This window comes from Lagopus muta, chromosome 3, assembly GCF_023343835.1.
Source record: "Lagopus muta isolate bLagMut1 chromosome 3, bLagMut1 primary, whole genome shotgun sequence".
In the NCBI taxonomy this organism is placed as follows: Eukaryota; Metazoa; Chordata; class Aves; order Galliformes; family Phasianidae; genus Lagopus; species Lagopus muta.
The window spans coordinates 68,275,049-68,302,952 of record NC_064435.1 but is presented as its reverse complement, the minus strand read 5'-3'; the positions used below and the strand labels follow the sequence as shown (position 1 = coordinate 68,302,952).

Genomic DNA, 27,904 nt, shown 5'->3' with positions numbered 1-27,904 from the left:
CGCCGGCCGTGGGTTGGTGGAGGAGCCGGGGGGCGGCGCGGCGGTTCCCATGAGCGGAAATGGGCCGGCGGTAGCGCAGCCCGGAAGGAGCGGTAGGGACGGGCCGGCGCACGCGCGTTGCTGGCGGGCGCGCGTGGACGTGAGGCGCGTGGTGCGGTCGGTGCCCCGTAGAGTCGCTAAGAGGGACTGGAACTGCCGCACCGACGGCGGGGGTCGGCAGGCGCCTGCTCGCTATGGGCCGCCGGGCGCGGGATCGCCGGCGGCAGCTGCTGCCGCAGCAACGCCGGGAGCGGAGCGGCGGCGGCGACGACCAAGCGGTGAGGGGGGGGCGGGAGCGGAATGGGCCGCGGCGGGGCCGGCGTGCTGACGGGGCCGTGCTGGTTGTAGGGCTGGACCGGCGGCTACCCTGAGATCGTGAAGGAGAACGAGCTGTTCGAGCGGTACTACCGGGAGCAACGCATCGTGCCCGACGGCGAGTGGGACGCCTTCATGGCTGCGCTGCGGGAGCCGCTGCCCGCCACGCTGCGCATCACCGGCTATAAGAGGTGAGCGGGGCCGGGGGAAGGCCGGGATGCGCCGGGAGCGGCCGTTGAGACGCCGTGCCTTGCAGCCACGCCAGGGAGATCCTGCACTGCCTGAAGGAGAAGTACTTCCGGGAGCTGCAGCACCTGGAGGTCGACGGACAGAAGGTGGAAATGCCACAGGCGCTGAGCTGGTAAGCCTGCTATTGGGGTGAGGCACCCATCAGGCCTTCTGCAACCGCTGTGCCAGACTGGTCTGCAGCCTTTTGCCTTTGGTTTCCCCTTCCCTCCTGCAGGTATCCGGAGGAGTTAGCGTGGCACACCAACCTGAGTAGAAAAATCTTGCGTAAGTCACCGCAGCTGGAGAGGTTTCATCAGTTTCTGGTTAGCGAGACAGAGTGTGTAAGTTCAGACCTTGGTACTTCTTTTGCACTCCGGGCAGATCTTTATTTCAGTGCAGTGTCAGAAATTGCAGTGATACCCATCAGAAACTGACTAGCTCAGAAAAAGTGGGATCTTGTGTTGCTGTTGACAGCAATTCATCCTGTACCTCTGCTACGTCCCTACAGTTATGAATATTTCTCCTGAGCTAGTAACCATATTGTTGGTTTGGGAATGTGAGAACTCATGCCTCCGAAATACAATTGTCTGAGTGAGAAGGGACCTTAAAATGTCCAACTCTCTTGCAGTAAACAGGGATACCCACAGCTGGGTCAAATTGCTCAGGGCCCTGTCTAGCCTGACCTTGAATGTCTTCAGGAAAGGGGCTTTGGCCACCTTTCTGGGAACCCAGTACTATTGCCTCACTAAAAAGCTTTTTTTTTTTTTTTTAATATCCAATCTAATTCTCCCATCTTCCAGTTTGAAATCATTTCTTTTTGTTCTGTCCCAACAGACCGTGCTAAAAAGTCTGTTCCCTTCTTTTTTTTATGGCTACCCTTTACATACTGAGATCCTTCCCTAGACCCTTTTCCGACGTGAACACCCCCAGCTTATAACTACTGCTTGTTAAACAGGCAGGTGTTTGAGTATGGTAAATGCTGTGTGTGTGTGTGTGTGTGTGTGTATTACAAAAAGTTCCCCTTAGTGATGGGTGTTTCTCACTTTTACTTGGTTGAAGTAAATTTCTGATTTCATCTGAGCAGAAATTAGATCTGTAGAGTTAATGCAGATGGAGTAAATCTGAAGCTCTCAGAAACTTCATCTTGATGAGATACTACTTATGTGCTAAAATTTAACCCTGAGTTTGTAAGCCAAGTTTGTGTTTTTGACTGTTTCATTATTTTTGTTCCCAGAGTTTTAAGAAATCTGTCACAAAAGAAATGCTTTCTCCTGTTAAATGATTTTATATTTTTCTCCTTTTAAGGGAAACATCAGTCGTCAGGAGGCCGTTAGCATGATCCCACCTCTGCTGCTTAATGTTAACCCTGATCACAAGGTAACTAAAAAACACAATGTGGCATCTTCATAGAATATTGCTTCATAAACTGGAAACTACAGTGGCAGCGTTGATGTTCTATGCTGGCAAAATCAGGCTGCTCAGGGTCCTGTGCAGCCTGGATGTGAATGCCTTTAGAGATGGGGCATTTGCAGCCTCTCAGGGCAACCTGTGCAAGTGCCTCACCACCCTCCAGGTAAAGAACTTACATTTGTTTTAGCCCCTTGAGTTAAAACTGCATTCCTTGGTGAATTAGTTTTGTGTTTTTTCTTGATGATCAGTGTCCTCAGTGGTTATAATTATTCTGTTTAAACAACAACACAGTAAGTTTTTTTCAAGCACATAGCTTGCTTGTTTTGTTTTGTTGTTGTTTTTTTAACCATTTGTTTTTCTAGATTCTAGATATGTGTGCTGCACCTGGATCTAAGACTGCTCAACTCATTGAAATGTTGCATGCAGACATGAATGTTCCTTTTCCCAGTAAGTTTGGACAAACTATCAAAAACCTTTGGGGCTTCAAATTTTCATTTTGTTTTCTTGTAGATTACCTTTAATATCCCAGAAAGCAACTGCATTTACCTACCTACTGAATTCCGTAGTTTGTTGATTGTATGAGATTGGAAGGACCTCTGTCTTGTCCTCGAAACTTCTGTGGGCTTCTTCGGCTTGAAGGAGAGAGATGCATTGTTTATCTTCACAGTCCAGACTGTAGTAGATGTGATCACAGCTCAATTTTTATACACAAAAAGTGTATTTAGCAGGTGTATCTTATCTGCCTCTGTGTTTTAGTGGCTTCCTGCAAACGCTTGGCTTAAGTTACTTCAGGCTTAAACTTGCAAATACTTACGTTTAGTTAAATGCTCACAGAAAATACTGTCCATAGAACTGGTGAGCTTGGGGATGGGTTCTTTCTGCATTACACATCTGATGCACAGAGGTTGTCTTCAGTGGCAGTGAAGGCTTTATCTCTGTTCCAGGGGTTTTACTCAGAGAATGAAAAGTGGAAGGAACTTTATCTGTGTCTTTTCAGCTGCACTGAAGTTAGAAAATTTGAGAGTGTCTTGGTCATAGTTATTAAATCTCACCATGTTTAATTTACTTTCAGGAGAGTATCTTCTGTTCATAAGTAGTTTCCTAAATAAAAATATCTGGTAAAAGAAAAATGTGAATAAGCTGTAAATTATTAAATTGTTAAATAGTAAAGCTTCTCTCTACTGCTTTATGTTCACAGAGGGTTTTGTGATTGCTAATGATGTTGACAACAAGCGCTGCTACTTGCTGGTTCATCAGGCTAAAAGATTAAACAGTCCATGTATCATGGTGGTAAATCACGATGCCTCCAGTATCCCTAATCTACAAATAGATGTGGATGGAAGAAAAGAGATCCTCTTCTATGACAGGATTTTGTGTGATGTCCCCTGCAGGTATCTTATGTGTACTAGAATTTTTGTGTTACTGAGAGCGTTATCCTGCTTACTAAATTCCAAAAGAGCTGGATCTCTTGAACTGTCTTAGGTAAGGGAATGCCAGATCAAGGAGACCTTTTCTCATTCCAAGTGATACTTAAATGTGGTTACCGAACAACAAAGATAGTGTAGAAATGAAAGTACTGCAAAAGGGAATTAGTTACCATGGAGAGGAGTGTTAACTTTTCAACTGTAAGTCCTTTGGGTATGGAAGAAATTTTACCCACAAGTAATATATATGTGTTCAACTTCATTTCTAGTGGAGATGGAACCATGAGGAAAAACATTGATGTATGGAAGAAGTGGACAACACAAAACAGTTTGCAGCTCCATGGGTAAAAGTGTTTATTGTACATCTGTCTGTCTTTCATTTCTACTCTTCCTTTTCCCCCTTCGATTTATTACTTGTGTGAATTTGTATGTTAATATATGACAAAGGGTTTTTAGTTTTCATCAAATCAAGAGTTCATACGTTATTCTGAGAAAGCTTTAGTATCTCAAATGTGAGGCCAACCTCCAGTGAAGTGTGTGAATCTAAATCTCTTGTATTTGTGTGAATATATGACACTCACATTCACTGGACTAATTTCTACAGAGTAGATAAAGTAGGGAACAGATCAGTTGAATGGGATTCATGATGTTTAGGCAGGTGAAATACTGTTAGAAAATAACTGATGTAATCACAGAAGCTCATAAAACTTAATAGTGATGTTATAAAATCTTTTAAAATCTTAGCTCTTACATGGTTTCAGTTACCTAAGACCAAGTTATGTTAAATGAAGGTGAATACAGGTGCATGGTAAAAAGCATTAATTAAAAGGCAGCTGAAAAACTGAGAATGTTTTATTTGTATTTGTTGCAAGCTGAGAGAGCAGTCAACTAGAGTGATTCAGGTGACCTGTGATGAGGTGTTACTGCTTAGTGACTCATTTGTAATTACAGGGTTTGTTTTAGTTGTAACTATGCAGCAAGGGCCATGAGGTGGTTGTCCAGCTAAGTGATGCTTTTTACTGAAGTAAGGGCCAATATTAGTTAAAATCTGTTGTCTTTAGTACTTGGAACAGTCAGATTAGGCTTCATTTTGAATTCTAGATTGGAGAAGGTAAGGGCTTGGGTGGTTATTTTTCTAGTGTTGTATGCTGTATAATAGATTTGATGGAGCACTAGATGGAACCAATAACAGAATGTCATGTTAAAGCCTACCATGCATTAGTGCTAATGTTTGACCTTATTGCTCTTCTAACAGGTGTAATTGTGTGTGTGTTTGCAGTATGGAGATAGCTGACAGTTTAAAACTGATTTTAGTTGGTGTACTGCTGACAGCTGTTGAGCTTGGCATGTGCTGATTTTGCAGTCCATGGAGATTTGTTTGTCTGTAGTGTAACTTCAACTGTGGCAGATCTAATGATAAATGTTTCTGGTTCTTGAATGATACTTCATTAGACCAAGGTTGTTCTTTTAGATTGCAACTAAGAATTGCAACTCGTGGTGTTGAACAGCTGGCAGAAGGTGGGAGAATGGTATATTCTACGTGTTCATTGAATCCTATTGAAAATGAAGCTGTGATTGCGTCTCTGCTGGAAAAGAGTCAAGGTGAGATAAAAAGTAACATTTTTCCTACTGTTCAACTGAAAAAAAAAAAAAGTGGATGATAGTACTAGTAATAAGCTTAGTGTAGGTAATGTGCTCCTGGTATGTAAAACAGCAGCATTTTTTTTTGGTGTTAGATTTCACTGTGTTTGATATGAGCAGCCTTCCTGAAAGAGAGTAAATCAGCTGCCAATATAAAACCTGTGGAAGTTTTTTAATGATTAAAAAAAAAAGCAATGTAATTCAGACTGTTACCTGTCTTCTACTGATTCCACTAGTTGGAGTTGTTGCCTCACTTTCTTATTTCCTTGGGAAAGCACAACGTGGGGCCTCATCTGTAGCCCATAGGAGTAAAAACCCCAGACTATCCTTAAGCAGTTTGGTACCTCTAGCATCCTTTCTCTTACATTGTGATGTGCATTGTAAATGTGCTTGTATCGGTGTCTTTAGGCTCATGGTTTTTGTGCAGTTTTGGCCTACAGATGAAGGCTTGATTTACATTGCTGTTAAGTCTCCATTGTTTGAAGTAGTGGGGGGGGGGGGAAGTTGGTCTGCACTGTGTCAGCTTGTTGTAATGTTGGCCCACATCTGATCTCAGCTGAAGGATCTCTTTTTTTTTTTTTTTTTTAAGGGCTTTTAACAATGTGCTTTTTTTTTTTTTTTTTTAAAGGACTTCCTTTTTTGGGGGTCCATAACTTGATGTTTGGAGACACCTAACTGGATTTTGCACTAATTTGTTAGCAGTGTATTAAATTGAGCCATGTACAGTGCAGAAGCAACTGTAGTGTAATTGGAGTTGAAGTAGTTCTGGAAATAGACGAGCTTGTTCTGTGTAATGTTTTATTTGTGCTGATCCCTGTACTGTCCTCAAAACATGTATGGAATTTCATTGTCTCTGAAACAGCCGTTTAGTTGAAATACATGGAGGTTATTAGGAATTAGTCCTTTTCAGTAGACATTAAATAGCCATTTTTATTTAAGATAGTTTCCTTGGATCTATTTCCACATGGCTTTTTGAAGGCTGTGTCATACAAGAGTAAAATGTTTAATAATGATGAGACTGTAAAGTAGTAAGGACTGTTTTGGCTATGAACATAAACCAGTATGGAAATGGACAGAGGCCATCCACTGCAGTATTTGAGGGGAATGCAATACATGGAACTAAGGATGTTAACCGTGCTATTGCATTTTGGCACACAGGTCTTGTATCTTTTCAATACAGGTATTTTGAAGGTTATTTAGGTGTCCTAGTGAATAAGTGTGTTACCCCTGTTGCTTTGAGCATTGGACCTTGAAAATGTTCTTAGGTTAGTCCAGAAGGTTTGTTGGTTCTGTCTTATCTGAGTACCTATTACTTTGTAGTATTGCTACTTACATAGCAAGTTAGCGATTCCTTTCTCCTTAAGGAAAAAGGAAAATGCCCCGTTCCTCTGCCTGGAATTGTAGTACTTCTGACACTTAATTTTAATGCCTGACTGATCTGGTGTCATCTTGAGGCATCAGCTGAAGTCATGCTGTAAGTAGTCAACGTTCAAAGGAAAGGCCTAAATGTCAAGTAGAATCAGTTTTCAAATGTCATTCTGGAATGTGCATACCTATATCATTTTTTCACTTATTTCAAAGAGGTGCTTCAGCTGTCACATGGAGCTACTGTAAGAGTAAATGGTTACTCATCTAGAAGGGATGGTTAAATTGTGTAAAACAAACATGGGGAAGAGTAGTCCTAATATTTAAATAACCATTCAGAATCTCAAGCGACATGTTAAGATAGTTCCTCACTAGTCAATTTTTATGTAATACTTTCTGGACATAGGTTAGCTTAAACTTTTTACTCAGTGGATTAAACAGTGATAATTCTGTGTTGATTAATATTTTTTCCAGTCACATTGAAATGCATTAAGGTTATAAGTCCGTAAGATCAGAATATGCAGTTCATTTTCAAAGGCTTAGTCATCCCAAAAGAGCACTCCTCTGAAAAATACATAACCAGTTTAGTGAATTCAAATACTAAGTAAAAATAAAAGCTGTTCTATGACTGTGCTGCCTGGAACAATGACATTTAATGATATAGATTGAGGAGAACTACTCTCTGCAGCTGTTAGAAAAAGCACCATGGGTTCTTGGCTGATTTGTAGGGTTGCAAACTTCTGTAGTTGGAATGAGCAGCTCTAACCATCTTTCTTGTCAATTTGCACTGTAGTGATTTCATTATATTTTGTTTCTCTGAAGTCATGAAAAGTAATGGTCCGAAATCTTTAAGGAAAATTGTTTTTATAAAAGTTAATTAGGATCACAATTTTCAAATTCTGGTTTCTATTTATGTATGTATATATATACATATAATATATATATATTTGTATCTGAGATTTCAGGTGCCTTAGAACTTGCTGATGTCTCTTCTGAGTTGCCAGGTCTGAAGAGGATGCCAGGAATTACAAAATGGAAGGTACTTTTATATGGTATTTCTACAACATTCTTGGTGTGTAGTGGAGTGAAATTCTGAGGGATTAGGTTGACCTGAAATAACGTTAGTGACTTGCTGTTTAGAGTTTTAGACTATACGGTATTAAAGAAGAGGGTGAAAAAATCTTTCCAATGTTAAGTGCCTCTCTCCTCAGCTGCTCTCATTTTCCCTTAGCTTTCTTCTTGGCTCTATCGCCTCCACTTCAAACGTGTTCCCTTTCTGACTGCATTCAGCTCGTGGCCTGTAGATGGCGCCATCATTTCAGCCACTTTTTAACTTCGCCTGCCTTCTCTGCCTTTACTGTCTGTAACTCTAGGATATTACTGTTGTTTAGCTGGTCCGTTTGAATCATTTGGAAGTAAAAGCTGTTAAACTCTGTATGGAAATAACCTACAAAAATTGCAGTGGTGTGAGTAATCTTAGTATATTAATAGAAATCCTGTATTTTTCTCCGGGCCTTTTGGGTTTCCAGAATTTAAATCAGATGAGTAGGGAGGCACAAATGAGCCCAAAGCTTCTTTCGTTTCCTGTTAAGAGTATAATCAAGAGGTAGGCAGCCATCCTGGTGGTAGGATGCTCTGATTAAATTTGACTTATGAATCTGTGCTTTTGCAACACCATTGTTTATATCTTTCTCCAGTGTTTCACTAGTCTCTTGCAACAGTATAATCTGCAGGTTTGTGTTGGCATGCAAGCTAATGAACAGGCTGCACAGAGTAGAGATTTTCTTATGCTCTGCCATTAGAAACTTAGACTAGAAACTGACTGATTTCTCTCCTTTTATTCCATAATTTTAAATGTTATGTTTATAGCTGAAGGATAAGTGTAAAATGCACAGTTGTGGCTCTATAATAGTTACTTTAGTTTGTTTTACTGTGTAAGGCTATAAAATGCGTACACAGAGATTGCAAAGAGTATATTCTGTTCTCAGTGACATTTATTTCTATGACTGCAATTGAAATACAAGTCTCCATAATATGTATTTTAGAAATTAAGCTAGTAAAATTTGTTGGTAGTTGTCTTTTATTTGCTGCTATAATATTATTTCAAGCCTCACTGGCTAGCATCGTTCAGCATGTTAGCTTGCTTTGGTACTCTTTTCACTGGGTACAATCTTTTGTTTCCTGGTGAAACATCTGTTCAGTGGAAGTTCTGTGACTCAGTGATTACACTGAATATTCCTGAGCATGTGTTAGCTGTGAATCTCTGAAAACAGCAAGAGGAAAACAAGGATCTGTTCAAGTGATGTTCGGTAGTCTGTCCTTAGGTTAGATGATGAGTAATCTCCAGTGATTTAGCTCTGAATTTTGAAGAAAATAACCTTTTAACTTCAGATATAATTGACTTCTGCATCTCTTTTATTTGTTGTTGTGCTGTGACAAGATGCTGGCAAAATGTGCAGTAGAAAGGAGCTCAGTATGTTCTTTCCAGCAGTTACCTAACAGAACAGAGCTGTTATTTATCCTGGTATTTAGTGTAATTCTGGACTTGTTTGCGCTTCCAGAAAACACTTCAGCATACCTACCAGTCCTGAAGTCACCATCCCTGTGTCCTATTTTGCTGCCTTAAAACCACGGGAGACCTTTCATTTCACTTTTTGCCCAATGCATCCCTACACATGATCTTTCTTACAGACCTAGTGGCTGCTATGGAAGCAGACACGGAGGGTTCTGAAGCTATTGTTGTTCACTTTGGTCTTCTTGCTTGAACAGTATTCAGAATATCATACTGCAAGAGTTGTGCCTCTAATCTTTCACTTATGTCCTTTAAAAGCTTTGAACCTTCAGTGGTATAAAGTAGTATTGTGTATATGCTGTATCTTAGAGTGGATTTATAGGTGCATTCTAAGTCCTGGATAATATTCAGAAGGTATCCGTGTCCTTTGTAATACCCTGTATTTCCTCATTTAAAGGTCATGCTGAAAGATGGACAGTGGTTTGAAGAGTGGAAAGACGTGCCTTCAAATAGACAAACACAAATACGTCCCACAATGTTTCCTATAAAAGAGGAGGAGAAGCTAAAGGCAATGAATCTAGAGCGCTGGTAAGTTGTGGTTTTTTTGTTTGTTTGTTTTTCCAGAATGGATTTTATGAGGTTTTGATTTCTTAACTTTATATGGTGATGGACAAATCGTAATTAGGAGTTCAGATTAGGAATGTGTTGTAGTACAGCTCTGTGCTTGTGCAGGTTTAAATATGATTTGGTTGCTTTGTATGTAATGGTAGTGCACAACAGTTACATTCCAGTGAATGCTGTTTACCAGGAATAAATATTAATGCAGCATGTCAGATTCTTTGCAACCAATAGAGATGCACAGTGAAATTACCAGAAAAGTGTGTTAAATATTAACATTTCAACACTGACTTATTTTCAATGAAAGATTTTGCATAGCTATTCTAAAAATAGTGCTTAGATGTGAGTCATTAAAGATCAGATGTGAGTGGTGACATGAATGCGTGGCACTGATGTAAGTTATTTTGTCAGAATGCTCTATTTTAGATCCTGTTTCTACCTTGATAAATTAAATCTGTGCAATGCTAATACGGATGTTTAAGCTTACCTTGAAAGTAAATATGACATCACTAATGCTTTGTGAGAGCCACAGAAGCTGATGATGAGTACACTGCAGTCATGGTTTTGTTGTTTGTTCCTAGCATTAGAATATTGCCACATCACCAGAACACAGGAGGCTTTTTTGTGGCTGTGTTAGTAAAAAAATCTCCAATGCCATGGAATAAACGCCAGCCTAAGGTAACTTATTTTAACGGAGCTGAAATGCAAACTTTCACTAACATTTCTGGAATTTACTATCTGATATAGGATAAAAAATGATTCATAGTAAAATAGCAAGATCATAGTTAAATACGAAGTTAAGACTTTGAAAGAATTACAGGCACTGATTAGATTGGGTAGCTAAAGCTGTTGCTACCTTTAGTTGTGTGTGGTCTGTCTGCTGACACTGTTTTTTCTACTTATTCTCTTCTAAGTTAATTCTGTTTTCAATATATCTTACTCTATGACGGGTTGCTCAGGAGTGATTCACTAGCAGATCAGTACAGCAGATGTCAGCAGCAGGATTGTATGTAGAACTGTTAGTAGCAGCAGCAGCTTCAGCCATTTGACTTCAATGTCTTTCTGTCAGTTTTGTTTTTCAACCGTCAGCACTGTATGTTGACATGAGTCATTTGATCTCAGTTTGTTCTGAGAGAGACTTTGTCTCAATCCCTTTTAGCTGCTTCTGTTTATGTGATTTGCTTCAAGAATTGAGTGAAACTTCTGTCGCAATTAGAAGAAAAGTTTGTTTGTAAGCAAACATCTTCCAAATAGTTGATGCTGTTCTAAATTTAACTCTGTAGCACTGTTACAGGAAATGTATAGTAAGTTATTTTGAGTGCTAGAAAGCAGCAGATCCTAGCTTAAAATAATCTTCTCTGTGAATGCTTGAATGTGATTTTATAAATGGTACAAAAACACCTTTGGTCACAAGTTGTTCAAAGCCATACTTAGTGGTAAATGCAACCTGTGATTGTGTCTGGACTTGAGTAATTAGACTCCCTAAATGGATCTCCTTAAGCACTTCCATAGAAGTAGTTGAAAGAACTAAATGTGTGCAAAGAGCAGGTGTAGATACCTTCTGTTACTCATTAGGTACTATTTTGGCTTTGTTGAAAATGCTGTATTTGAAATAGGTTCATCAGAAATTACCAGAAAAAACAGGAGATACTGAAGTGACAGCAACGAATGCAGATGATGGTTCTGAAGATACTACTGAGAAACCAACACTTGCTGAAGATGAAGAGTCTAAGAAAGTACAAGAACAGCAAAATTCAGACACTGAGCAAAGCAAAAAAGGAGTTTGCGGGTAAGAGGCTGTCTAAATATTTGTCCTGTGACAGCATCGTAATTGCAGAGTTGTATTGAGCTCTTTTGGTTTTTCACTCATAGAAGTGAATCAGTAAGTATTACTGAATCTTCTCAGTTGTCGTACATTTCCATCTACATCTGCAAATTTAGCGAGTTCGGAGAATAACTTCCTGGTGTATCAGCTTTTGAAAAGTCTGATAGTTCGTTCTTCTCTGGTAAGGAAATAACTATTTTCAGAAGTTGACCTTTGAAAGATCTCAAACTGTCTCCACAATTTCTTTCTCACAAATGTCTGCTTTGTGTGGCTTCTGCTCTCAAGGAACTGCTTATGCTTCCTTGTTTTACAAAATCAACTGTATGCATTATTGTCTTACTGAAGAACAGTAAAATGCCACTGCTAAGTTTGGCATATTATCAGTTTCATAGGAGCGAGTGTTGATTAAATGAGTTGAATATCCCAGTGCTAAATCACTTTTACTAAAATTGACAATGGTATTTGCTTTTTAGACCTCCACCATCTAAAAAAATGAAGTTGTTTGGTTTTAAAGAAGATCCTTTTGTATTTCTCCCTGAAGATGACCCATTGTTCCTTCCTATCCAGTAAGAAAAAAAGTCGTTTTTTTATCTAGTAAGATTCCTAACAAACAGTTTGAGGAATATTAGCAATTTAGTTAATCACACAAGATGGGTCTGGTTGGTCATAGGTAAACTTGTTCCCTGTCTTTGCACTAGATGCCCATCTCCACAGCACTCAAACTCTTCTTAAAAGAGGGTAGCCAACTAAAGGCCGTGGTAGTTGGCTATGGAAATGTTCAAGTGCATCTTAGAGTCTGTGACACTGAATCACTTCTGATGGCAGGAGTCTCTGAAATGCTGATCTTTGTGTACTGAAGTAATGTCAACTAACTGAAGGTTTTTGCAGAGATAGGTTAAGCAAAGACACCCGTCTGTGTGTTTTGTGTATGTAATTTTGTTGTTCAGTTAATCAAAACAAGTATTACGGCCATAGGAAGTTTTATGCACTGGATCCTTCATTTCCCAAGATGAATTTATTAACTCGAACGCAAGAAGGAAAGAAGAGACAGCTGTACATGGTTTCCAAGGAGCTGAGGAACGTGCTTCTCAACAACAGTGAGAAGATGAAGGTATGGTTCATCTTTGCAACAAAGATCAAAAACATCAGTGATTGCCTCCTTTAACTTCGTTGTGGATTTAACTGTTCATATAGAGAATTAGCCTTCAGATACTCCTTGTCTTTGAATGTTTGCCTCTCTTTGCCTCCTTTATTAAGAGATGAAGTACTGTCTCGAGGGAGGTAAACGTAATTCTCCAAGATCAAAATCAATATTATTTTTTGGCATCTCAGAAATGTTCCGTGGTCTTCAGATACCTTCACAAATAATCAGAAGCTTGTGTTGATGCTGTTGTAGTTATATGAGCCTCTTAATATTAGGAAGCAGTACGAGTTTTTTGAAAGCTTACCAAAAATAATAATTCAACTCAAGTTATCCATTAGCTTGTTATATGGATATATATCCTTGTTATATGGAAGCAGTGTTTGAAAGTAATTTCAAAAACTGAAAAACTGTTAAGCTAAACAGTAATGAGATGAATAACTTTTGTGGATTAGAGATTGTGGTGGTTAATAAAAATCCCCCACAAAAATGCATTGCAAATGCTAAAGATTTGTCTTAAGTCATTGAATAAAATGTACTGACCTAGATCAGATAGATCAGATACTGTTCAAGGCCACATACAGTTGAATCCTAAAAATCCCCATGTATATTCAGTTAACATTTGCATCAAATCTTCAAGATGGATACTTATGTTTTTATTCCACATGCAGGAAATGGCTGCATAACTGACAAAATTTTAAGGAACGAAAGTCTACTATTTAGACAGTAAGTCTTTGGGTACCACAGATTTTTTGGCATCCTAATTTTAAGCATCTCTTGTTTTCAAAATAGCAAATTCTGATTCAAACACTGATTAAAATGACATCTCGATAGTTGCTGCCCTCATTTTAAGCCTACCTTTTCTTCACTGTGGTGTTTTCAACATGGAAAGGAGTAATAATTGTCTGTCTTGAAAGAGAGCTGTATTTCGCTGGTGGGAATTCCTTTTTCCCTTGAGTGAATTTTCATATGAATTTAAATGAGTATCCAGTCCAAAGAGCAAATGTGAAGTCAACCTTTTTCCTAGTTTTAGTCAAACAGTGGAGGAAAAACAAAGTACAGAGTGATAATTTAGAATTTATACCATTGAATAATGCTTATTGGCTCTGCCTTTTGCAGGTTATCAACACAGGGATAAAAGTCTGGTCTCGCAACAGCGATGGTGAGCAGTTTGGATGTGCCTTCAGATTAGCACAGGAGGTAATTACAAAGCTCTGCATTTTCAAAGCAGATACCTTGGTTTTCTCTTTAGCTTAGAGCACAGCTGGTCCTGAATTCGTCAGATTGAGTAATTTGCATTTTCAGTATGTTTTAAAATTAAAAAAAAATACTTTCTGGTATTGGCTAAAGCAGATGCTGTTTTGAACATTTTTCCTTTGTAAAGTAGAAACTACATTTTGAAATAATTATATCTATCTATTGAACAGGGAATATATACTCTATACCCATTCATTCATGCAAGGATTATAAATGTCTGCATAGAAGATGTTAAAATACTGCTAACCCAGGAAAATCCATTCTTAAGTAAATTCAGCAGTGAAACACAGAGGAAAGTCAAAGACATGGGTAAGTTTGTGATATGTTCCAGTTTGTGATATCTTCTAGTTTGTGATAAGACAATGATCATCGTTTAGTTTGTTTAAAATGGAAAACCAGAAAAAATCGTTGACGTGTAAACTGTATCTGCTGTAAAACAAAACACACAAAAACCCTCTAAAATTATCCTAAAACTTGTTAATTAGGTAATTAAGCGTTATTGAAGCCTGGTGTGCCACTAGAAACTGTAGTTCTTTCTGGTCACAGCTTTTGAGGTTTATGAACTCCAGGGAGCTGGAGAGTTGCCAGGTTAGTGACTTCATGCAGCAGTCCTGTGAAGGAGCACATGAAATAACACAAGAAAGATTTTAGGTTCTCTATGGATCTTTGCTGCTCAGTTGAAATTTTGTCATACACAATTGTTTCTTGTGGTTCTGTGTATCAAATTTAGGTACACATCTGATTTTCTTATGTGGGGAGTAACGTGTATTTGAACTTTTCTCCTCTGTGCTGAGTGCTTGAAGAAATTGAGACATTTTTCACTTTATTTATATCATTTTACTTTCAAGTGATTGCTGGTTCTTGTACTTTGGGTTTGATGAGGCAAAGTAGGAGAAAAACACGTTTTCTAAAGTTCGGGCTGCCATATGCTATTTTGCTGTATTTTATCTAAAAATTCCCTGTTACGTTTACTGAGTGAATTAATACGCTGTGGTTCTGAATCTTAATTTATTTGATTTAGGGGCCTTTTTTTTGGCAGTTGTTTCTGTAAGCATATTTTGGTTTGAACAGAAAACAAACCTCAAACCACTGGTAGTATCTATAATTTCTTATTGATGCAGGTAGCTGCTAACCAGCTGTTGAAGTCATGCTGTATGGCTGTCTAGAAACTTGATTTCTTCAAATTTTTTCTGATTTCTGTCATTTGACACTAACCTTGTACTAAGTAACACATCCATTTGTTTTTTTCCTCTCTCCCTGTACTCCAGCGATGGGAAGTATAGTTCTGAAGTATGAGCCAGACCCTGAGTAAGTACATATGTAGCTTTCCATTTACTTACTTAAACTGCTGTTGGCATAGCAGTTTATTTTGAGTCAGGGGAAGAAACCCAACAGTAGAGATGTAGTGAGGTCAGCAGTAAAGACAGACAGAATAAGAAGACCTAAGGCTATCTTTGCCTGTGCCTTTTCAAAAACAGTTGCAGAGTTTAGCTTTATGGAGGAGAGCTACTTGTTCTACCACAGATGTTCAGCATCACTGCATGTGATGTTTTTGTTTCTCTTTTAAGAAATAGCAAAAAGATAAACATTTTCTTTGTTCGTTTTTGTTGCCTAAGCAGTTTAGGAAGCTCTTTGAGTAGTCCTTCTAAATGTGAAGTTCATCACACTGTTGCTTAAATTAGTTTTAGAAACTGTGTCAGAGCCAGAAAATCATTTTACCTGTTGTAGAAGTGGATAGTCTTGAAGTTGGTTTGGTTTTGGTTTCTGCTGCTTTGCATGCTGGGACAAGCAGGTATGTGTTTAGATACTGAAGTTAAGAACAACATACATACGTCTTACAAGAACAGGCTGCCCAGTGAGGTTGTGGATGCCTTGTCCCTGGAGTTGTTCAAGGCCAGGTTGGATGTGGCCCTGGGCAGCCTGCTCTAATATTACATGTGGAGGTTGGCGGCCCTGTCTGTGCAGGGGGGGTTGGAGCTTGATGAGCCCTTGGGGTCCCTTCCAACCCAGGTCATTCTGTGATTCTTCTAGAAATAGCTATAAGCTGTGTTTGCTGCTAATTGTTGTACATTCAAGCTATGGCTGTAAAATTGTTTTCAAGATTCTTTCTCCTACTTGACCAGAAGTAACTGCTTGTTTGTAGAAAACCTGATGATCTTCAGTGTCCTGTAGTGCTCTGTGGCTGGCAAGGAAAGACATCGCTCCGTGCCTTTGTGCCCAAGAATGAGAGACTTCATTACCTGAGGATGATGGGAGTTGAAGTGTTTAAAGCAAAGAGGAAAGAGGGGGAATCAGAAAGTAAAACAGAGGAGGAAGTTCAGTGCAGACCAGCACAAACGGAGGAAGGAATGGATGTGGAAGATAAAGAACGGGATGCAGTCACAAAAATGGAAGCAAAAGTAGGTGGAGAATCTCACCACAGTCCTATGGAAAGCAATGCTATGGAAATAGAAAATAAAAGTGAGGATTCAGATCAATTTAGTAAAAATACCAACAGTCACATAAGCCAAGAAAGTAAAGATATCAGTACAAATAATGTGAAAGATTAAATTTCTTTCAATGTTACTTCTGTGTGGCTTCCATGAGGCTCACATCCAGACTCTGGCTTTTAGCATGGAAGAATATTTTAAAATTTCAGTTGGGATCTGATGTTCCTATTTTAAAATTTCACCTATTTTATTTTTTAAATGAAAACTATATTAAAAAAAAAAATTCTCTTCAAGCGTGTCTTATTGTTACTACTTTTCACTGGTGGGTTTGTGTGTCTGTTGCTGGCAATGGACCTTGCACCAGTAAAATCTAAAGCCTGTCTTTGAAATAGAAAAATGGTATGTACAAATAAACTGCCTGTGACACTGGTCGGAATCTTAGGAAGAATTCCTTCAGAATAAAGCAAAACAACAACTGAAGTTTCATTCAAAGCATGCAAGTTCTAGAAGTAACCTTTTTTCTTTTAAGATTGTTTAGCCCGCTAACTACTCAGCCTGACTGCTACACGTGTGGTATTTCTTAATGGGTAAGGATATCATGGCAAGCATGCATACAGATACACATACTAACTGGAAACCCGTTTCAATTATTGAAATTAAAACAATGCCCAGCTTTCTGGCAAGGAAATGCAGAATGCATTTTGTCAGAGTCTGGTGTCTGAGATTGTTTTTCAGAGTTGTAAGTTCTTTGTAAGGGAGATGGATTGACCTTAACAAGATCTTCAGCTGTGCTGAGCTGTGTTCAGACTCATGTCTTAAAATGTGCCTGAGAGAGACTGACTGTCAGTTGGAGTGACAGTAGTTTTCTGTTTCTCTGTCCTTTCATCAAGTTGGCTTTCAGTTGTCACAAGATGCGTGTTTATGGCTGAAATAATAGTATAGTATGTTGTTTTTTACAGTGAGTATATTGTCATATAGTATTTTAGATGATGTTATTTAGACTCAAAAAGTTGTTTTACTTAATCTGACTATTAAAAAAAACTTAGTTGGCTGTCTTGGAAGTTCATAATTTACCCTAATTATAATAGATATAATTATAATAATCCCTTATAGCTTAGTTTTTACTTTTATCAAGTTGACCTGAAAGGAAAGTGACCAGTGGTACACGGTATTGTCCTCCAGTAGGGCCATGTGATGCAAATATTTGTCCTGCTTGTCAAAGTAAATTTACAGTGTGTGCTTTTACTGATGAAGTCCTAACATAGCTTGGATCCATTTGTTATATCTTGCTACAACAGACTTGTCCTTGAACTACTTCATCAGAGGAAAGTATTCTTGAGGGAGAGATGCAAACTGAAATAATGACATGTCCTCTGGTAAGATATGAAGTCTTATGCAATGAAAAAACATTGACAGGACTCATTTTCCTCTTGAGAGTCCACAAAATAGGTTAATGGGGGGGAAAAAAAAAGCTATAGTTCTTGCCCTTGTATTTTGCTTGTTAGAGTTCAGTGCTCTGTTGTATGTATGTATCCAAAGCTAAGGATTGAGTTCCTTGTATTAAGAGCTGTTGATTGGACAGGTAGCTTTTTGCAGAATTCCTTATGCAGAAGAGCTGCGCAGTGGAATTCTCTTGATTTGAGGTATATAAGGTGTATAATCTTGAATTTCTAACAACATGAGTAAGAAAAAAAAATCCTTACAACAGTATCAAACTTAAAGCATGAAAATTAGCATTGGTTCTCATAACTTTGCATCAGCCCCTGAGGAAGAATGATTATAGCATAGCCATTACTTTTATGCTCTAATGATCTCCATAAATTATGAGAAGGTCAAATGTTACAATTACGTAAAGAAATCAGAACTGGTGGCTGCTGTTACTGCATCTGTTGGTGCCTTTGAGCAGCTGTTAAAGCTCTTTCAGTTGATGACTGCAGAGGTTTCAGTTCTGTGGAAGGTTAGGCTGATGAGAATGCTTATTAATACAGATTATCGTGATGTAGCAAAAAGCAGATATAACAGTAGTAACAGAAGAGCTCATGTCTGAAACATTAAATTCTCTGAGTAGTCCTGTTTTCCTGCCTTACATACAAAGTAGATAATGCTTTACTTTTGCTTTTTGGAGGGTTTTTCTTGTTTTCCCTATCAAGTGCACATGGGAGATTTAAGCCAAGAAACTGGGTGTCTGATTTTGAACTGTCCAGCAGTTTTGCAATGCATATCTTCCCCCCCCCCCCCCCCCCCCCCCAAAAAAAAAAAGGCAAATAATGGTTTTTGTTTGTTTAAATACTGAAATACTGCTAGTTGGCTTGTGCTAGTTGTTTTGTCCCGGTCACTCTTGTCTTGATTGCCAAGAAGCAAGGTGCCCAAAACTAGGTAGTGGCTGCAAATGCTATTGCAGCTTCCCAGGCTGGAAACGTGACAAAGTTGTGTGTCGTCTTTCCCTGTGAGGTATGTGCTGCTGTGACACGAACAGTCAGATGGCTGCACCTCTACTTGGGTGGCTTTGGGCCTTGGTTGCTGCAAATAACAGAACAGCCAAAGAGGGGGGCTGAAGAGAGGTGATAAGTTATTGTATTAAGGTTGAGAATGTGAAAGCTTTTAAAACAAGTAGGTTTATAGTTCTCAAACGATTGAGTCAATCCTCTTAAATAGAGCCTATTAAATTTGTGAGTTTCTCCAATTTGCCATTTTTTAGGAAGACAGGACTGTGTTTCTAAATGTTCTGAAATGCTAGATGCTTGTGCTGGTGGCAGTGTGTTTTATATGTGGTAACCTCAATACAGAAGGGACATTGAGGTGCTGGAGCAGGTACAAAGAAGGGCAACAAGGCTTGTGAAGGACTTGGAGAATGTGCCCTATGAGGACTGAAGGAACTGGGGCTGTTCAGTCTGGGGAAGGAGAGGCTAAGTGGAGAGCTTATTGCTCTCCTCCAGTATCTGAAAGGTGATTGCAGCAAGAGCAGGGCTGGTCTCTTCTCACTGGGGACAGGTGACAGGATGAGGGGAAGTGGCCTCAAGTTGCACCAGGGGAGGTTTAGGTTGGATATCAGGATAAACTTCTTTACAGAAGTTGACAGGGCTGTTAAACACTGGAACAGGCTCCCCAAGGAGGTGGTTGAGTCACCATCCCTGGATGTATTTAGAAACAGTTTGGATGTGGTGCTCAGGGACGTGATTTAGCAGAGGGTTGTTAGAGTAGTCTGGTTAGGTCGTGGCTGGATTTGATTGATGATCTTTAAGGTCCTTTCCAACCTGAGCAATTCTGTGATTCTGATCCTGTGATAGAGGGGAAATAAATGTCTTGCATCTGAAAGAATACTCTGATTTGGTTCTGCTTTGAGCTGCCCTGTGGAGAATCTGCCAGACTCTGGAAAGTTATCCTCTGCATGAAAACACAGGAAGATAAGGAAAGACCATGTGGACGGTCTTTTGTAGCCTTGTCTTCAGTAATTACCAAAAGTTAGTCATTTCTCTGGAAGTTTGTTAGAATGTTGACAATGTAGTCTGCTCCTGAATTAATATTCCACAGTCTCTTGGCTCCAGGGTGATTTTTTTTATTTTTATTTTTATTTTTTTTTTCTTAGCCATCTGAGAAATCATAGGCTTCAGATGTTTGTGTATACAGACCTTTGGAAAAGCTCCTGCCTGCCAACGTCAGATTTAGCCTTAGCAATAAACAGAATCAGCTCCTGTGAGATCTCCTGCCTGTTTTTGGCTGCAGCAAAGGAGAACCAGCACGCTGCTTTCTTCAGTAAGAAAATCCAGCCTGGAGAAAACAAAGCTGTTGCTTGTGCCTGCCACACTGCTGACTGAGTGGAGGTCAGCATGCAGCCATGCCCTGGTGTCTGCAAGATGAAGTGTAATCAGCTTTGGCAAGGCAGTGTGGGCAGCATAGAAAGTGGGCAGGGTGGCCACAGCAGCAGCACCTGGCAGCCTGTGGCTGATGGGTGCCATGCAGGTGGGCAGAATGCACTGCACTGCTGTGTGCTGGGCCTTGGGAGCAGAGCCTTGGACAAGGCTGAGCAGCACCAGCACCTGAGGCTTGGCAACTTGGGGTGCATTTTCTGTGCCTGCTGCTGAGCCTCATACCAAAGCCGTAATGAGATTTAATCATTTAATGTCTTGAGCTTAAACAAACCAAAGGATTATTTTTTTTTTAATGCAGACTTGTCTGCTTCTCGCAGTGTAGCTACTTGTTTTGAATGAAATTGAATTCTTATTTCTGCACTTGGTAGTTCTATTCAGTTACATTTATGCGTGCTGTTGGCTATATGTTTGTCTATAACCATGTTTTTTTTTTCTTTAAATGAGTAACCCAGAGCAATTCCATCTCAGTTATCAGAAAATATGCGCTTTCATTTATATATTTATTCTATCATCTGCTGTTTGGCTTCTTTCCAGATAGAACAGCAGAGCATAACTCTGCATGTAGCTAGCATTCTTAATGCCTCATCTGCAGTCATTACTCAAGCATTAGGTTTTTTGTCTTCCAGCGTTACAGTAAATGCACAGAAGTCAAGTTGTTTGGCGAAGAGAATAATAGTTTAGACAACTCTACAGTGTACTGTTTCTTGATGTAGTGACATTTAAATGGGATTTCCATCCACGGAGGTTACCAAGAGTCAGCCAGGCAAAGCCAGTTGATGAGTGTTTATTACTGTCCCATTCTATGCATGGGGTTGGGCCAGAAGTCTCCAGCGGTCTCTTCCAACCAACTTCTTCTGCCTCCAAGAACATGCTGAAACAAGAAGTCAGCAGATGGAACTGATGAAGACCCTATGCAATATTGAAGCTGGCATTCAGAAGCAAGCAGAGATGAAGCAGGTAAGTGGGTTTTTTGACTTTCAACTGTTCTTTTATTTCTTTTAACATAGAAATCAGTCATCACAATTCCAACACAGCGTTGTTAACTGCTCATGTCCCAGTTCTTTGGGTGTCACTTGGAGACACTGGCATTTCCTGGGAAAATGTAAATTACTCACGTGAGCATTTTGATTGTTTTACCCATGTAAGATGCTTTTACTATGAAAGTTCATAGTTATTCATCTTGCATTGGTAGGCACACCTGTTTGACCTTCAGCTTGCTGTTGATGCAGTGGCCCTAACGTTAATACCTTCACTTCCCAATAACTGTTGATTTGGCAGTTCTGAAGGACAGTGGTGAGGAGCATATAAAATTTCAGATAGGGTGGACTGTAACAGTCTGTTCTCTTGGTTATGTGAGCTCAGCTGCCATCTCCTCATTCAACATAGGAGGCTACGGTGCCTTCTAACCCTCTTGGTGAATCTTCTCTAGTGAGCATCTCTGCTTTGCTGACAGTTCTCATGGGGACCTACAGTGGGCACAGCAGTGTGTCATTTTTAATGTTAAGCAACATGTATTTTTTTGCTCAAGTACATCTGCCTTAATGCAGAAATGGGCAAGGACCTGTGGGAGCGTTTCATGATCTCTCAGTGTATCAGTTACGTGTTCAAGATATACTCTGTGTGCAGGCAGAGGCTGTGTTCCTCAGTTCTGTCTGCAGCGCAGCATGGAGTCAAAGATCATAACAAAGATAATAAAAAAAAAAAAAAAGAGGGGGGGGGAAGATAGCAGAAGTTTCTAGCTTCATCCATTTAGACACAGATATCCTAAAAGCAAAGGGGCGTTTGAATGCCTTGGAGTTCTGTCTAGGTTGATGTACGATGGATCTCAGTATTGATGACACAGCAATGCCAACTGTGGCTCATCCCATTGCTTAAGGCCCTTGGTTTTATGATGGGTTCTCTCTACCTTAGTTTGTAGTTTTCTTCAGAGGATCACAGAATCATGGACTTGTAGGGGTTGAAGGGGATCTCTGGACATCACTGAGGCCAACATCCTGCTAAAGCAGGTTCCACGCAGTTGGTCACAGAGTTGGTGTCCAGATGGGTCTTGAATATCTCTAGAGAAGGACACTCCACAGCCTCTGGGCAGCCTGTTCCACTGCTTGTCATTCTCATAATAAACAAGATATTCCTTGTGTTGGTATGGAACTTCCTGTGTTCCAGTTTTTGCCCATTGCCCCTTTTTCTATTACTGCTTGCCACCAAAAAGTGCCTGCTACCATCCACTTGACACCTGCTTTAGATGTTCCTAAACAGCACTGAGATCCCCTCTCAGTCTTCTCTAGGCTGAACAGTCCCAGTCCTCTCAGCCTTTCCTCATAAGGAAGATGCTCTACACTCCTCCTCATCTTTGTGGCCCTCTGCTCCACCCTCTCTAGAAGTTCCCTGTCTTTCTTGAGCTGAGGAGCCTGGAGTGGGACACAGTTTTCCATATGCAGCCTCACCAGGGCAGAGAAGAGGGAGGTCAACTTCCTTGACCTTCTGTCCATGCCCTTTTGAATTCACCCCAGGATCTCATTGGCCTTCCTGACTGCAAGGGTGCACTTCTGGCTCATGGCCAACCTGCTGTCCACTGAGATACCAAGGTCCTTCTCTGCAGTTTCTCTCCAGCCCTACATTAGTACAGGTCAGCCCCTCCCCTGTACTAATGCAAAGTTGTGTGCAGCCCAACCTGCAAGATTTGGGTTTCAGATAATGGAGTTCCTCCAGGAAAGTGGAATCCAATCAAATCCTTCAGGTTTCTGGAATCAAGATAGAGGGATGGATAGAAGGTGGTGTGTTTTCTTACACTTGGTCTGTTGCAGAGGCCTCCAGGCAGTCGGGGTATGTGTGCTGTTTGCTGTAAGGTCCTGGCCATGCTATTGGCTTTCTTTGCAACAGGTTACCTGTCATGTTAATGAAAACTTCTCTGAACTGGGGAGGAAGGGGAGATCTTCTTAGAGCTTTTACCTTCTCTCACAGACAACAGGTGGAGCTGAATTTTACAGGCCTGTAATCAGGTATCTCCCTTCTGCGAGGAAAGCGCCCTCCATCTTCTGTGAAGTCATTTCTTAGTGGTTGTTGATTCACCACATGAAACAATGAGTTGACACCTCCTTGAATAATGACTTACAAGGATGAAGCAAAAAGCAGCACCCCACCTTAGAATGGGTTTAACATCGCTACTTCTCTTGTGCAACATTAATTGTCCCTGCAGACATTTTAGCACCACCTCACATTTTGCAGTGTCTGTTGACTGATTTCCTGCTTTAAGCCTGTCATTTGCATAGGCACAGACCTCACTGAGGTCTATTTCTCTATGCCATGATTTCCTGGCTTTCAGTTTGAGTTGGTAAATCTTGAAGGGTAAGCATTAAGCTGAGTTGAACTGGTCTGCACATTAGAAATATGCTCTCTTTTATACCTTAGTAAATATTTTCTTTGGGAGTGGGATTTTAATCAATTGCTGCAAAATTACTTCATTTATTTGAATTTTTATGTATTTTTACTGTTACAGTAAAAAAAAAAAAAAAAAGATAAAAACAACTTCAGAGCTTGTGGAAGGTGCCAGAATGACAGCTTTGAAGATAACCTGATTATTCCATTATTTTCTGGCTTCTCTCTTTCAATCTCTCAAAAACCTCTGCTCCTTTCTAATCTCCCATGAGTTTGGTTTCTCAGATTGCTGAGAGCTCTGAGGCAGGGGGAGCCACTTCTCCAGCTATCTGTAGATGATACTCACCAAGTTTGTCTAATCTGAAGACGTCTCATTTATTTCATTAGATCTAAATTCTTTCATTATTTTCTATCCTCTTCCTGATCCCTGATACTCTTTCGTTTAAGATTATGTGCTTGAGCAGTCTTATCTTTCCGCAGGGCTAGTTTATCTCTTTAGATACATTAATTACTAATACTCTTTAGGGAAGACAGATTCAAAGGAAGTAAGAGGCAGTCCAATTTGAAATCACCTCTTCATTCCTTTCCTTTGAATATATATATCTGTGTTTTCTCTGGGCATTCAATAACGTAAGAACAAACTGCACAAAATGATTTCCTGTTATTTTGTAATTCTCTTGCTAAATTGAATCTCATAATTCTTTTACATTCACTGTAGTAAACGGAAAGTTTCCACTCACTTTCGTTCCTTTTTCTGCTTATAAATCCACCAGTGAAGTGCTACTACAAGGTTAAAAGTATGAAGTTCACGCTCTGTGAGGAGAGGCTGGGAGAAATGGGTCTGTTCAGGTACAATCTAGTTGTTGTCTTCCACTACACTACAAATCAATGCAAAATGAGGGACAAATGGATTGAGTACAGCTTTGCTGAGAAGGATCTGAGGGTTCTGGTGGGTGGCAAGCTGAGCATGAGCCAGCAGTGTGCCCTTGCAGCCCAGAATGCCAACCATTTGCTGGGCTGCATCAAAAGAAGTGTGGGTAGCAGGTTGAGGGAGATGATCCTGCCCTTCTACTCTGCACTGGTGAGGCCTCACGTGAAGTGAGCTGCATCCAGCTGTGGAGTCCTCAGTACAGGAGACACACAGACCTGTTAGAGAGCATCCTGTACTATGTTCAGATACCCTCTGGCAATTTGGACATATAAATATTGCAGTTTGTGATTAGGGAAACATGAACTTGTAGCAATCCTGGGGACTGGGATTTAACAGCACAGTCACTGATTCCTTGATTCACTGTACAGTAGTTGAATGTTGCTGGTCCTTTTCATTTACTGTCATGTGAGTTAATTCAGTGGAATGTGCCAAAATACAGAAGGAATACAAAAGGATTTATTCAGGAATGAAGGTACTCATAACTGAGTTGAAACTGTAGATTACATTGTTAATGTTAGATTGGGTCACTAGAGCCTCCACCCTGCCTCCAAATAGCCACACCACACTGTAATTACAATAGCACCATGGAAGGTGTCAGGCTGGCATGAACCATGTTCCGTGCTTCAGAATGCTGCATTCTTACCCAAAGAACTGCAGTACACGAACACTGAGATATCCACAGATTTCAATTGTACCTGTTGTTATGAAGACATGCTCAGCTGTGAATGTTAGAGGCAGAGTATGAACTGTACGTAATGACTATGAGTCTCAGGGCACATCTGAGCAACATTAGGACTTATTTCCTGTAAAAACCTGAAACCAGGGTGGGATTATCTGGTTACTAGACAGTACAGGAAAGCCTGTGCTCTCTTTGATTTTGGCAAGGATGTGATCATCCACCCCAATGTATACTTTGCCAGTGCTATGCCTGGGCCTGAACTTTAACCAGAGGGGATTTTGAACATTGATTGGCACGTGGATCAAATCGGAGTGCACAAGAGATGCAGTTTCTCAGTATTTTAAAAGAAGTCTGAGCACAGAAGGAATGATAGGCCGTGGGGCACTAATCCTTTCCTCTCTGAAAAGGAATGCTGGTGGGAGGTGGTGACAGAAAGCATGCTTTGGGTTTTCCTATGTGGCCCATGAGACCAACTCAAAAACAAATAGTCTGTGGAGGAAAGTAATGTGTGTGCTATTGAGTCTCCTGTAGGGCCTGCGTGATGTCAGCCAGCCCTCTGGAGACGCTGCTGACGCTCTGGAATAGAATGTCTTACAGATGATGCTACAGCAACTAAATTTTACTTCCCTTTCGGGAGACTTCAGCAGTTGGATAATATCAGAAGCAGTTTAGTTAATCTAGGTGTTCTTAAAATGTTGGGGAGGGAGTGTATTGTTCTGGTTATTTTTTTATTAACAAACCTTTTCAAGTGACACTGCTATACCATGCACTGGAAAAAGATGAGCAAAAGAAAAACCAGGAGAAGTGCATCAAATAACAAAAGATGTCATCATGACAGAAACAATTTATCTGTTCCCTATGGAAAATCTAGTTATTGTGCTTTTCACATCCAATTAGGATTTGAATGCACACAGTGTTCAGGACAGCTCACAAAATAACTGACCCAAAACTCTCAAATACTCACACACTCTTTAATGCTTCCTGTGACAAATTGTAACAGGTCATGGAAGTGTCATGCTTTATTAAGAACTGATGCCGTGTATAAGCTTTGCAGGGTTAAATGATCTAAAATCACTGAGAGGAAATACTAGGAGTAATGTAATATCAGTAGTATAAAATAATTTGGAGGGGCTTTTCTGTCTGTCTTGGTGCAACGTGGTGACAACGCCAAAATAACTGTGCTGACTTCAGTGAACATTATTGAAAGGAGAGCAGAAAGCATAATCCTTTCACGAAGGTCACAAAACAGTGCTGCAGGCCAGATTCAATCTGAAAAGGTAAACATCATGAATCAGAGTATTTTCCAATATTCTTTGCCAAACATCTACAAAAAGCTGAAATAAATTTCTGCCCCTCTAGATTAATTTCCAGGATGTAATCTGAATTAAACTGAATTACATTTCAAGTCGACTCTGTCTGCTAAACAGAAGCATGGAAGTAATAGAACAAGCTCAGTTGGAAATGGCATGTGGAGGTGACACAGTGCAGCCCCTGCACCAAGAATGGCTGTCCTCAAGGCTCAAGCAGGGTGCTAAAGGCCCAGCTGGGTCTTGGGAACATCCAAAGGTAGAGATTCTATCACCTCCAGGGGCAGCTGTACCAGCGCTTGCCCATTCCTGCAGGGAAGCGTTCAGCAAAACCTAGGGAAGTAGAATCAGCCAGCAATTCACAGAGCTGTACTGAAGTGCTGCATTTTCATAAACACTGTGCTTGTTGAAGACCATTGAAAAAAAAAAAAAAGCCAATACATGGGAGAACAGAGAGATCCCAGTAGGAGATGAGCGATTGCCAACAAATTACCATTGATTTACAGGGAGAATGTACAGAGACTTCTATGAATGATACCTTTCTGTTAGGCCAATTGCAAAAATTGCCACTGGTGGGGCCTTACTGAGCAAAATTGCACAGTGGATGCTGATCATAAAAAGAAGTCAAAGAGCCAGTGAGGACAACACTTGCAGTTATGACTGGTAGCACCAAGCAAAGCTGTCGACCACTGTTTCTGTGCAAGGGCTGGGAACAGGATTTTAACAAATGCATCATGATTACTGGAAAGCCACTATGTTTGCCTCCAGAGCTTGAAAGTCAAAGATAGAAAGAACGACTCTAGCTCTAGAGCTGCTCATTTCCCAGCAGCAATAAATTGCCCCTATGGATAATACCATTCAAGAGAAGGCCGAGAAACGACCTGTCAGAAGAACAAAAGCATGTGCAACCCATGATGACAGCTCCACAAGTTCTCATTACATAAAGCGTTCTTCCAAGGGGGGTGACCTTGTTCAGCAAGCTGTTTGAAACACTGCCTCCCAGCACTGCTTCAGGATGTAGGTTGGGCCTTCACAAGCCCACAGCACTGGAGAAGCAGGGTAGTGTGGGACTGATGGGAGCAGCTTGCCCAAGAGAAGCCTTCTCAGAACACTGCACATACCGAATGAAAACTGATTGCTTCCTGGCTTAGCAGAAGAGTTTCTCTGGTCTGACTATCAACATCCTCTTAAAAAGCATCTGCTCATTCATGTGTGGATGTTTCCATTCACAAACTGCTTGGTGCTTCCAAGTGAAAAAGTGAAACTGGTTTTCAGTGAATTGTTTGGTGTGAGGGCAAAGGGGGCACTGGAAAGCTGGAGAAGCTTTATGTTGGAAACAGAAATACTGCAACCTGTTGGAATAAGAAGTGACTGCAGATATTGCCAATGGCTATGGATGAGAGATACGTTAGAGGGATTTTGAAGATCAAATATCCTATGTTAAAAGGAAGAGATGTAACTGAGGCATCCTGTGTATGCATAACACTAAAACAATGGCTTTTCATGAGTGTGTATTTAGTCACTGATGCACTTACCAGT

The 27,904-nt window shown here is 40.3% G+C and overlaps 1 protein-coding gene across 2 annotated transcripts; it reads left to right on the top strand.

Moving 5' to 3' along the window:
• The first annotated feature begins 1 nt into the window (after window position 1).
• Window positions 2-17,255, top strand: NSUN2 (NOP2/Sun RNA methyltransferase 2). Of its 2 annotated transcripts, none has more exons than XM_048940760.1 (19): window positions 2-92; window positions 388-545; window positions 611-715; window positions 818-923; window positions 1,888-1,959; window positions 2,355-2,439; window positions 3,191-3,383; window positions 3,686-3,760; window positions 4,888-5,018; window positions 7,388-7,461; window positions 9,392-9,522; window positions 10,134-10,230; window positions 11,169-11,341; window positions 11,851-11,943; window positions 12,353-12,488; window positions 13,638-13,718; window positions 13,946-14,084; window positions 15,044-15,083; window positions 15,919-17,255. In XM_048940760.1, exons 2-19 carry the CDS (start codon window positions 490-492, stop codon window positions 16,322-16,324), a joined length of 2,193 nt encoding a protein of 730 aa, XP_048796717.1. In that variant the 5' UTR covers window positions 2-92; window positions 388-489; the 3' UTR covers window positions 16,325-17,255. The 2 variants fall into 2 exon arrangements, with proteins under 2 accessions (XP_048796717.1, XP_048796716.1); XM_048940759.1 differs by lacking the exon at window positions 2-92 and adding an exon at window positions 125-317.
• Window positions 17,256-27,904: the final 10,649 nt, after the last annotated feature.

Bases quoted from the DNA above. Each gene is read 5' to 3' on its own strand.
- NSUN2 (XM_048940759.1), top strand. From the start codon at position 234: ATGGGCCGCCGGGCGCGGGATCGCCGGCGGCAGCTGCTGCCGCAGCAA. The intron at 2,440-3,190 runs GTAAGTTTGGAC...TTATGTTCACAG, and splicing joins CATGAATGTTCCTTTTCCCA to AGGGTTTTGTGATTGCTAAT. The intron at 9,523-10,133 runs GTAAGTTGTGGT...GTTTGTTCCTAG, and splicing joins GCAATGAATCTAGAGCGCTG to CATTAGAATATTGCCACATC.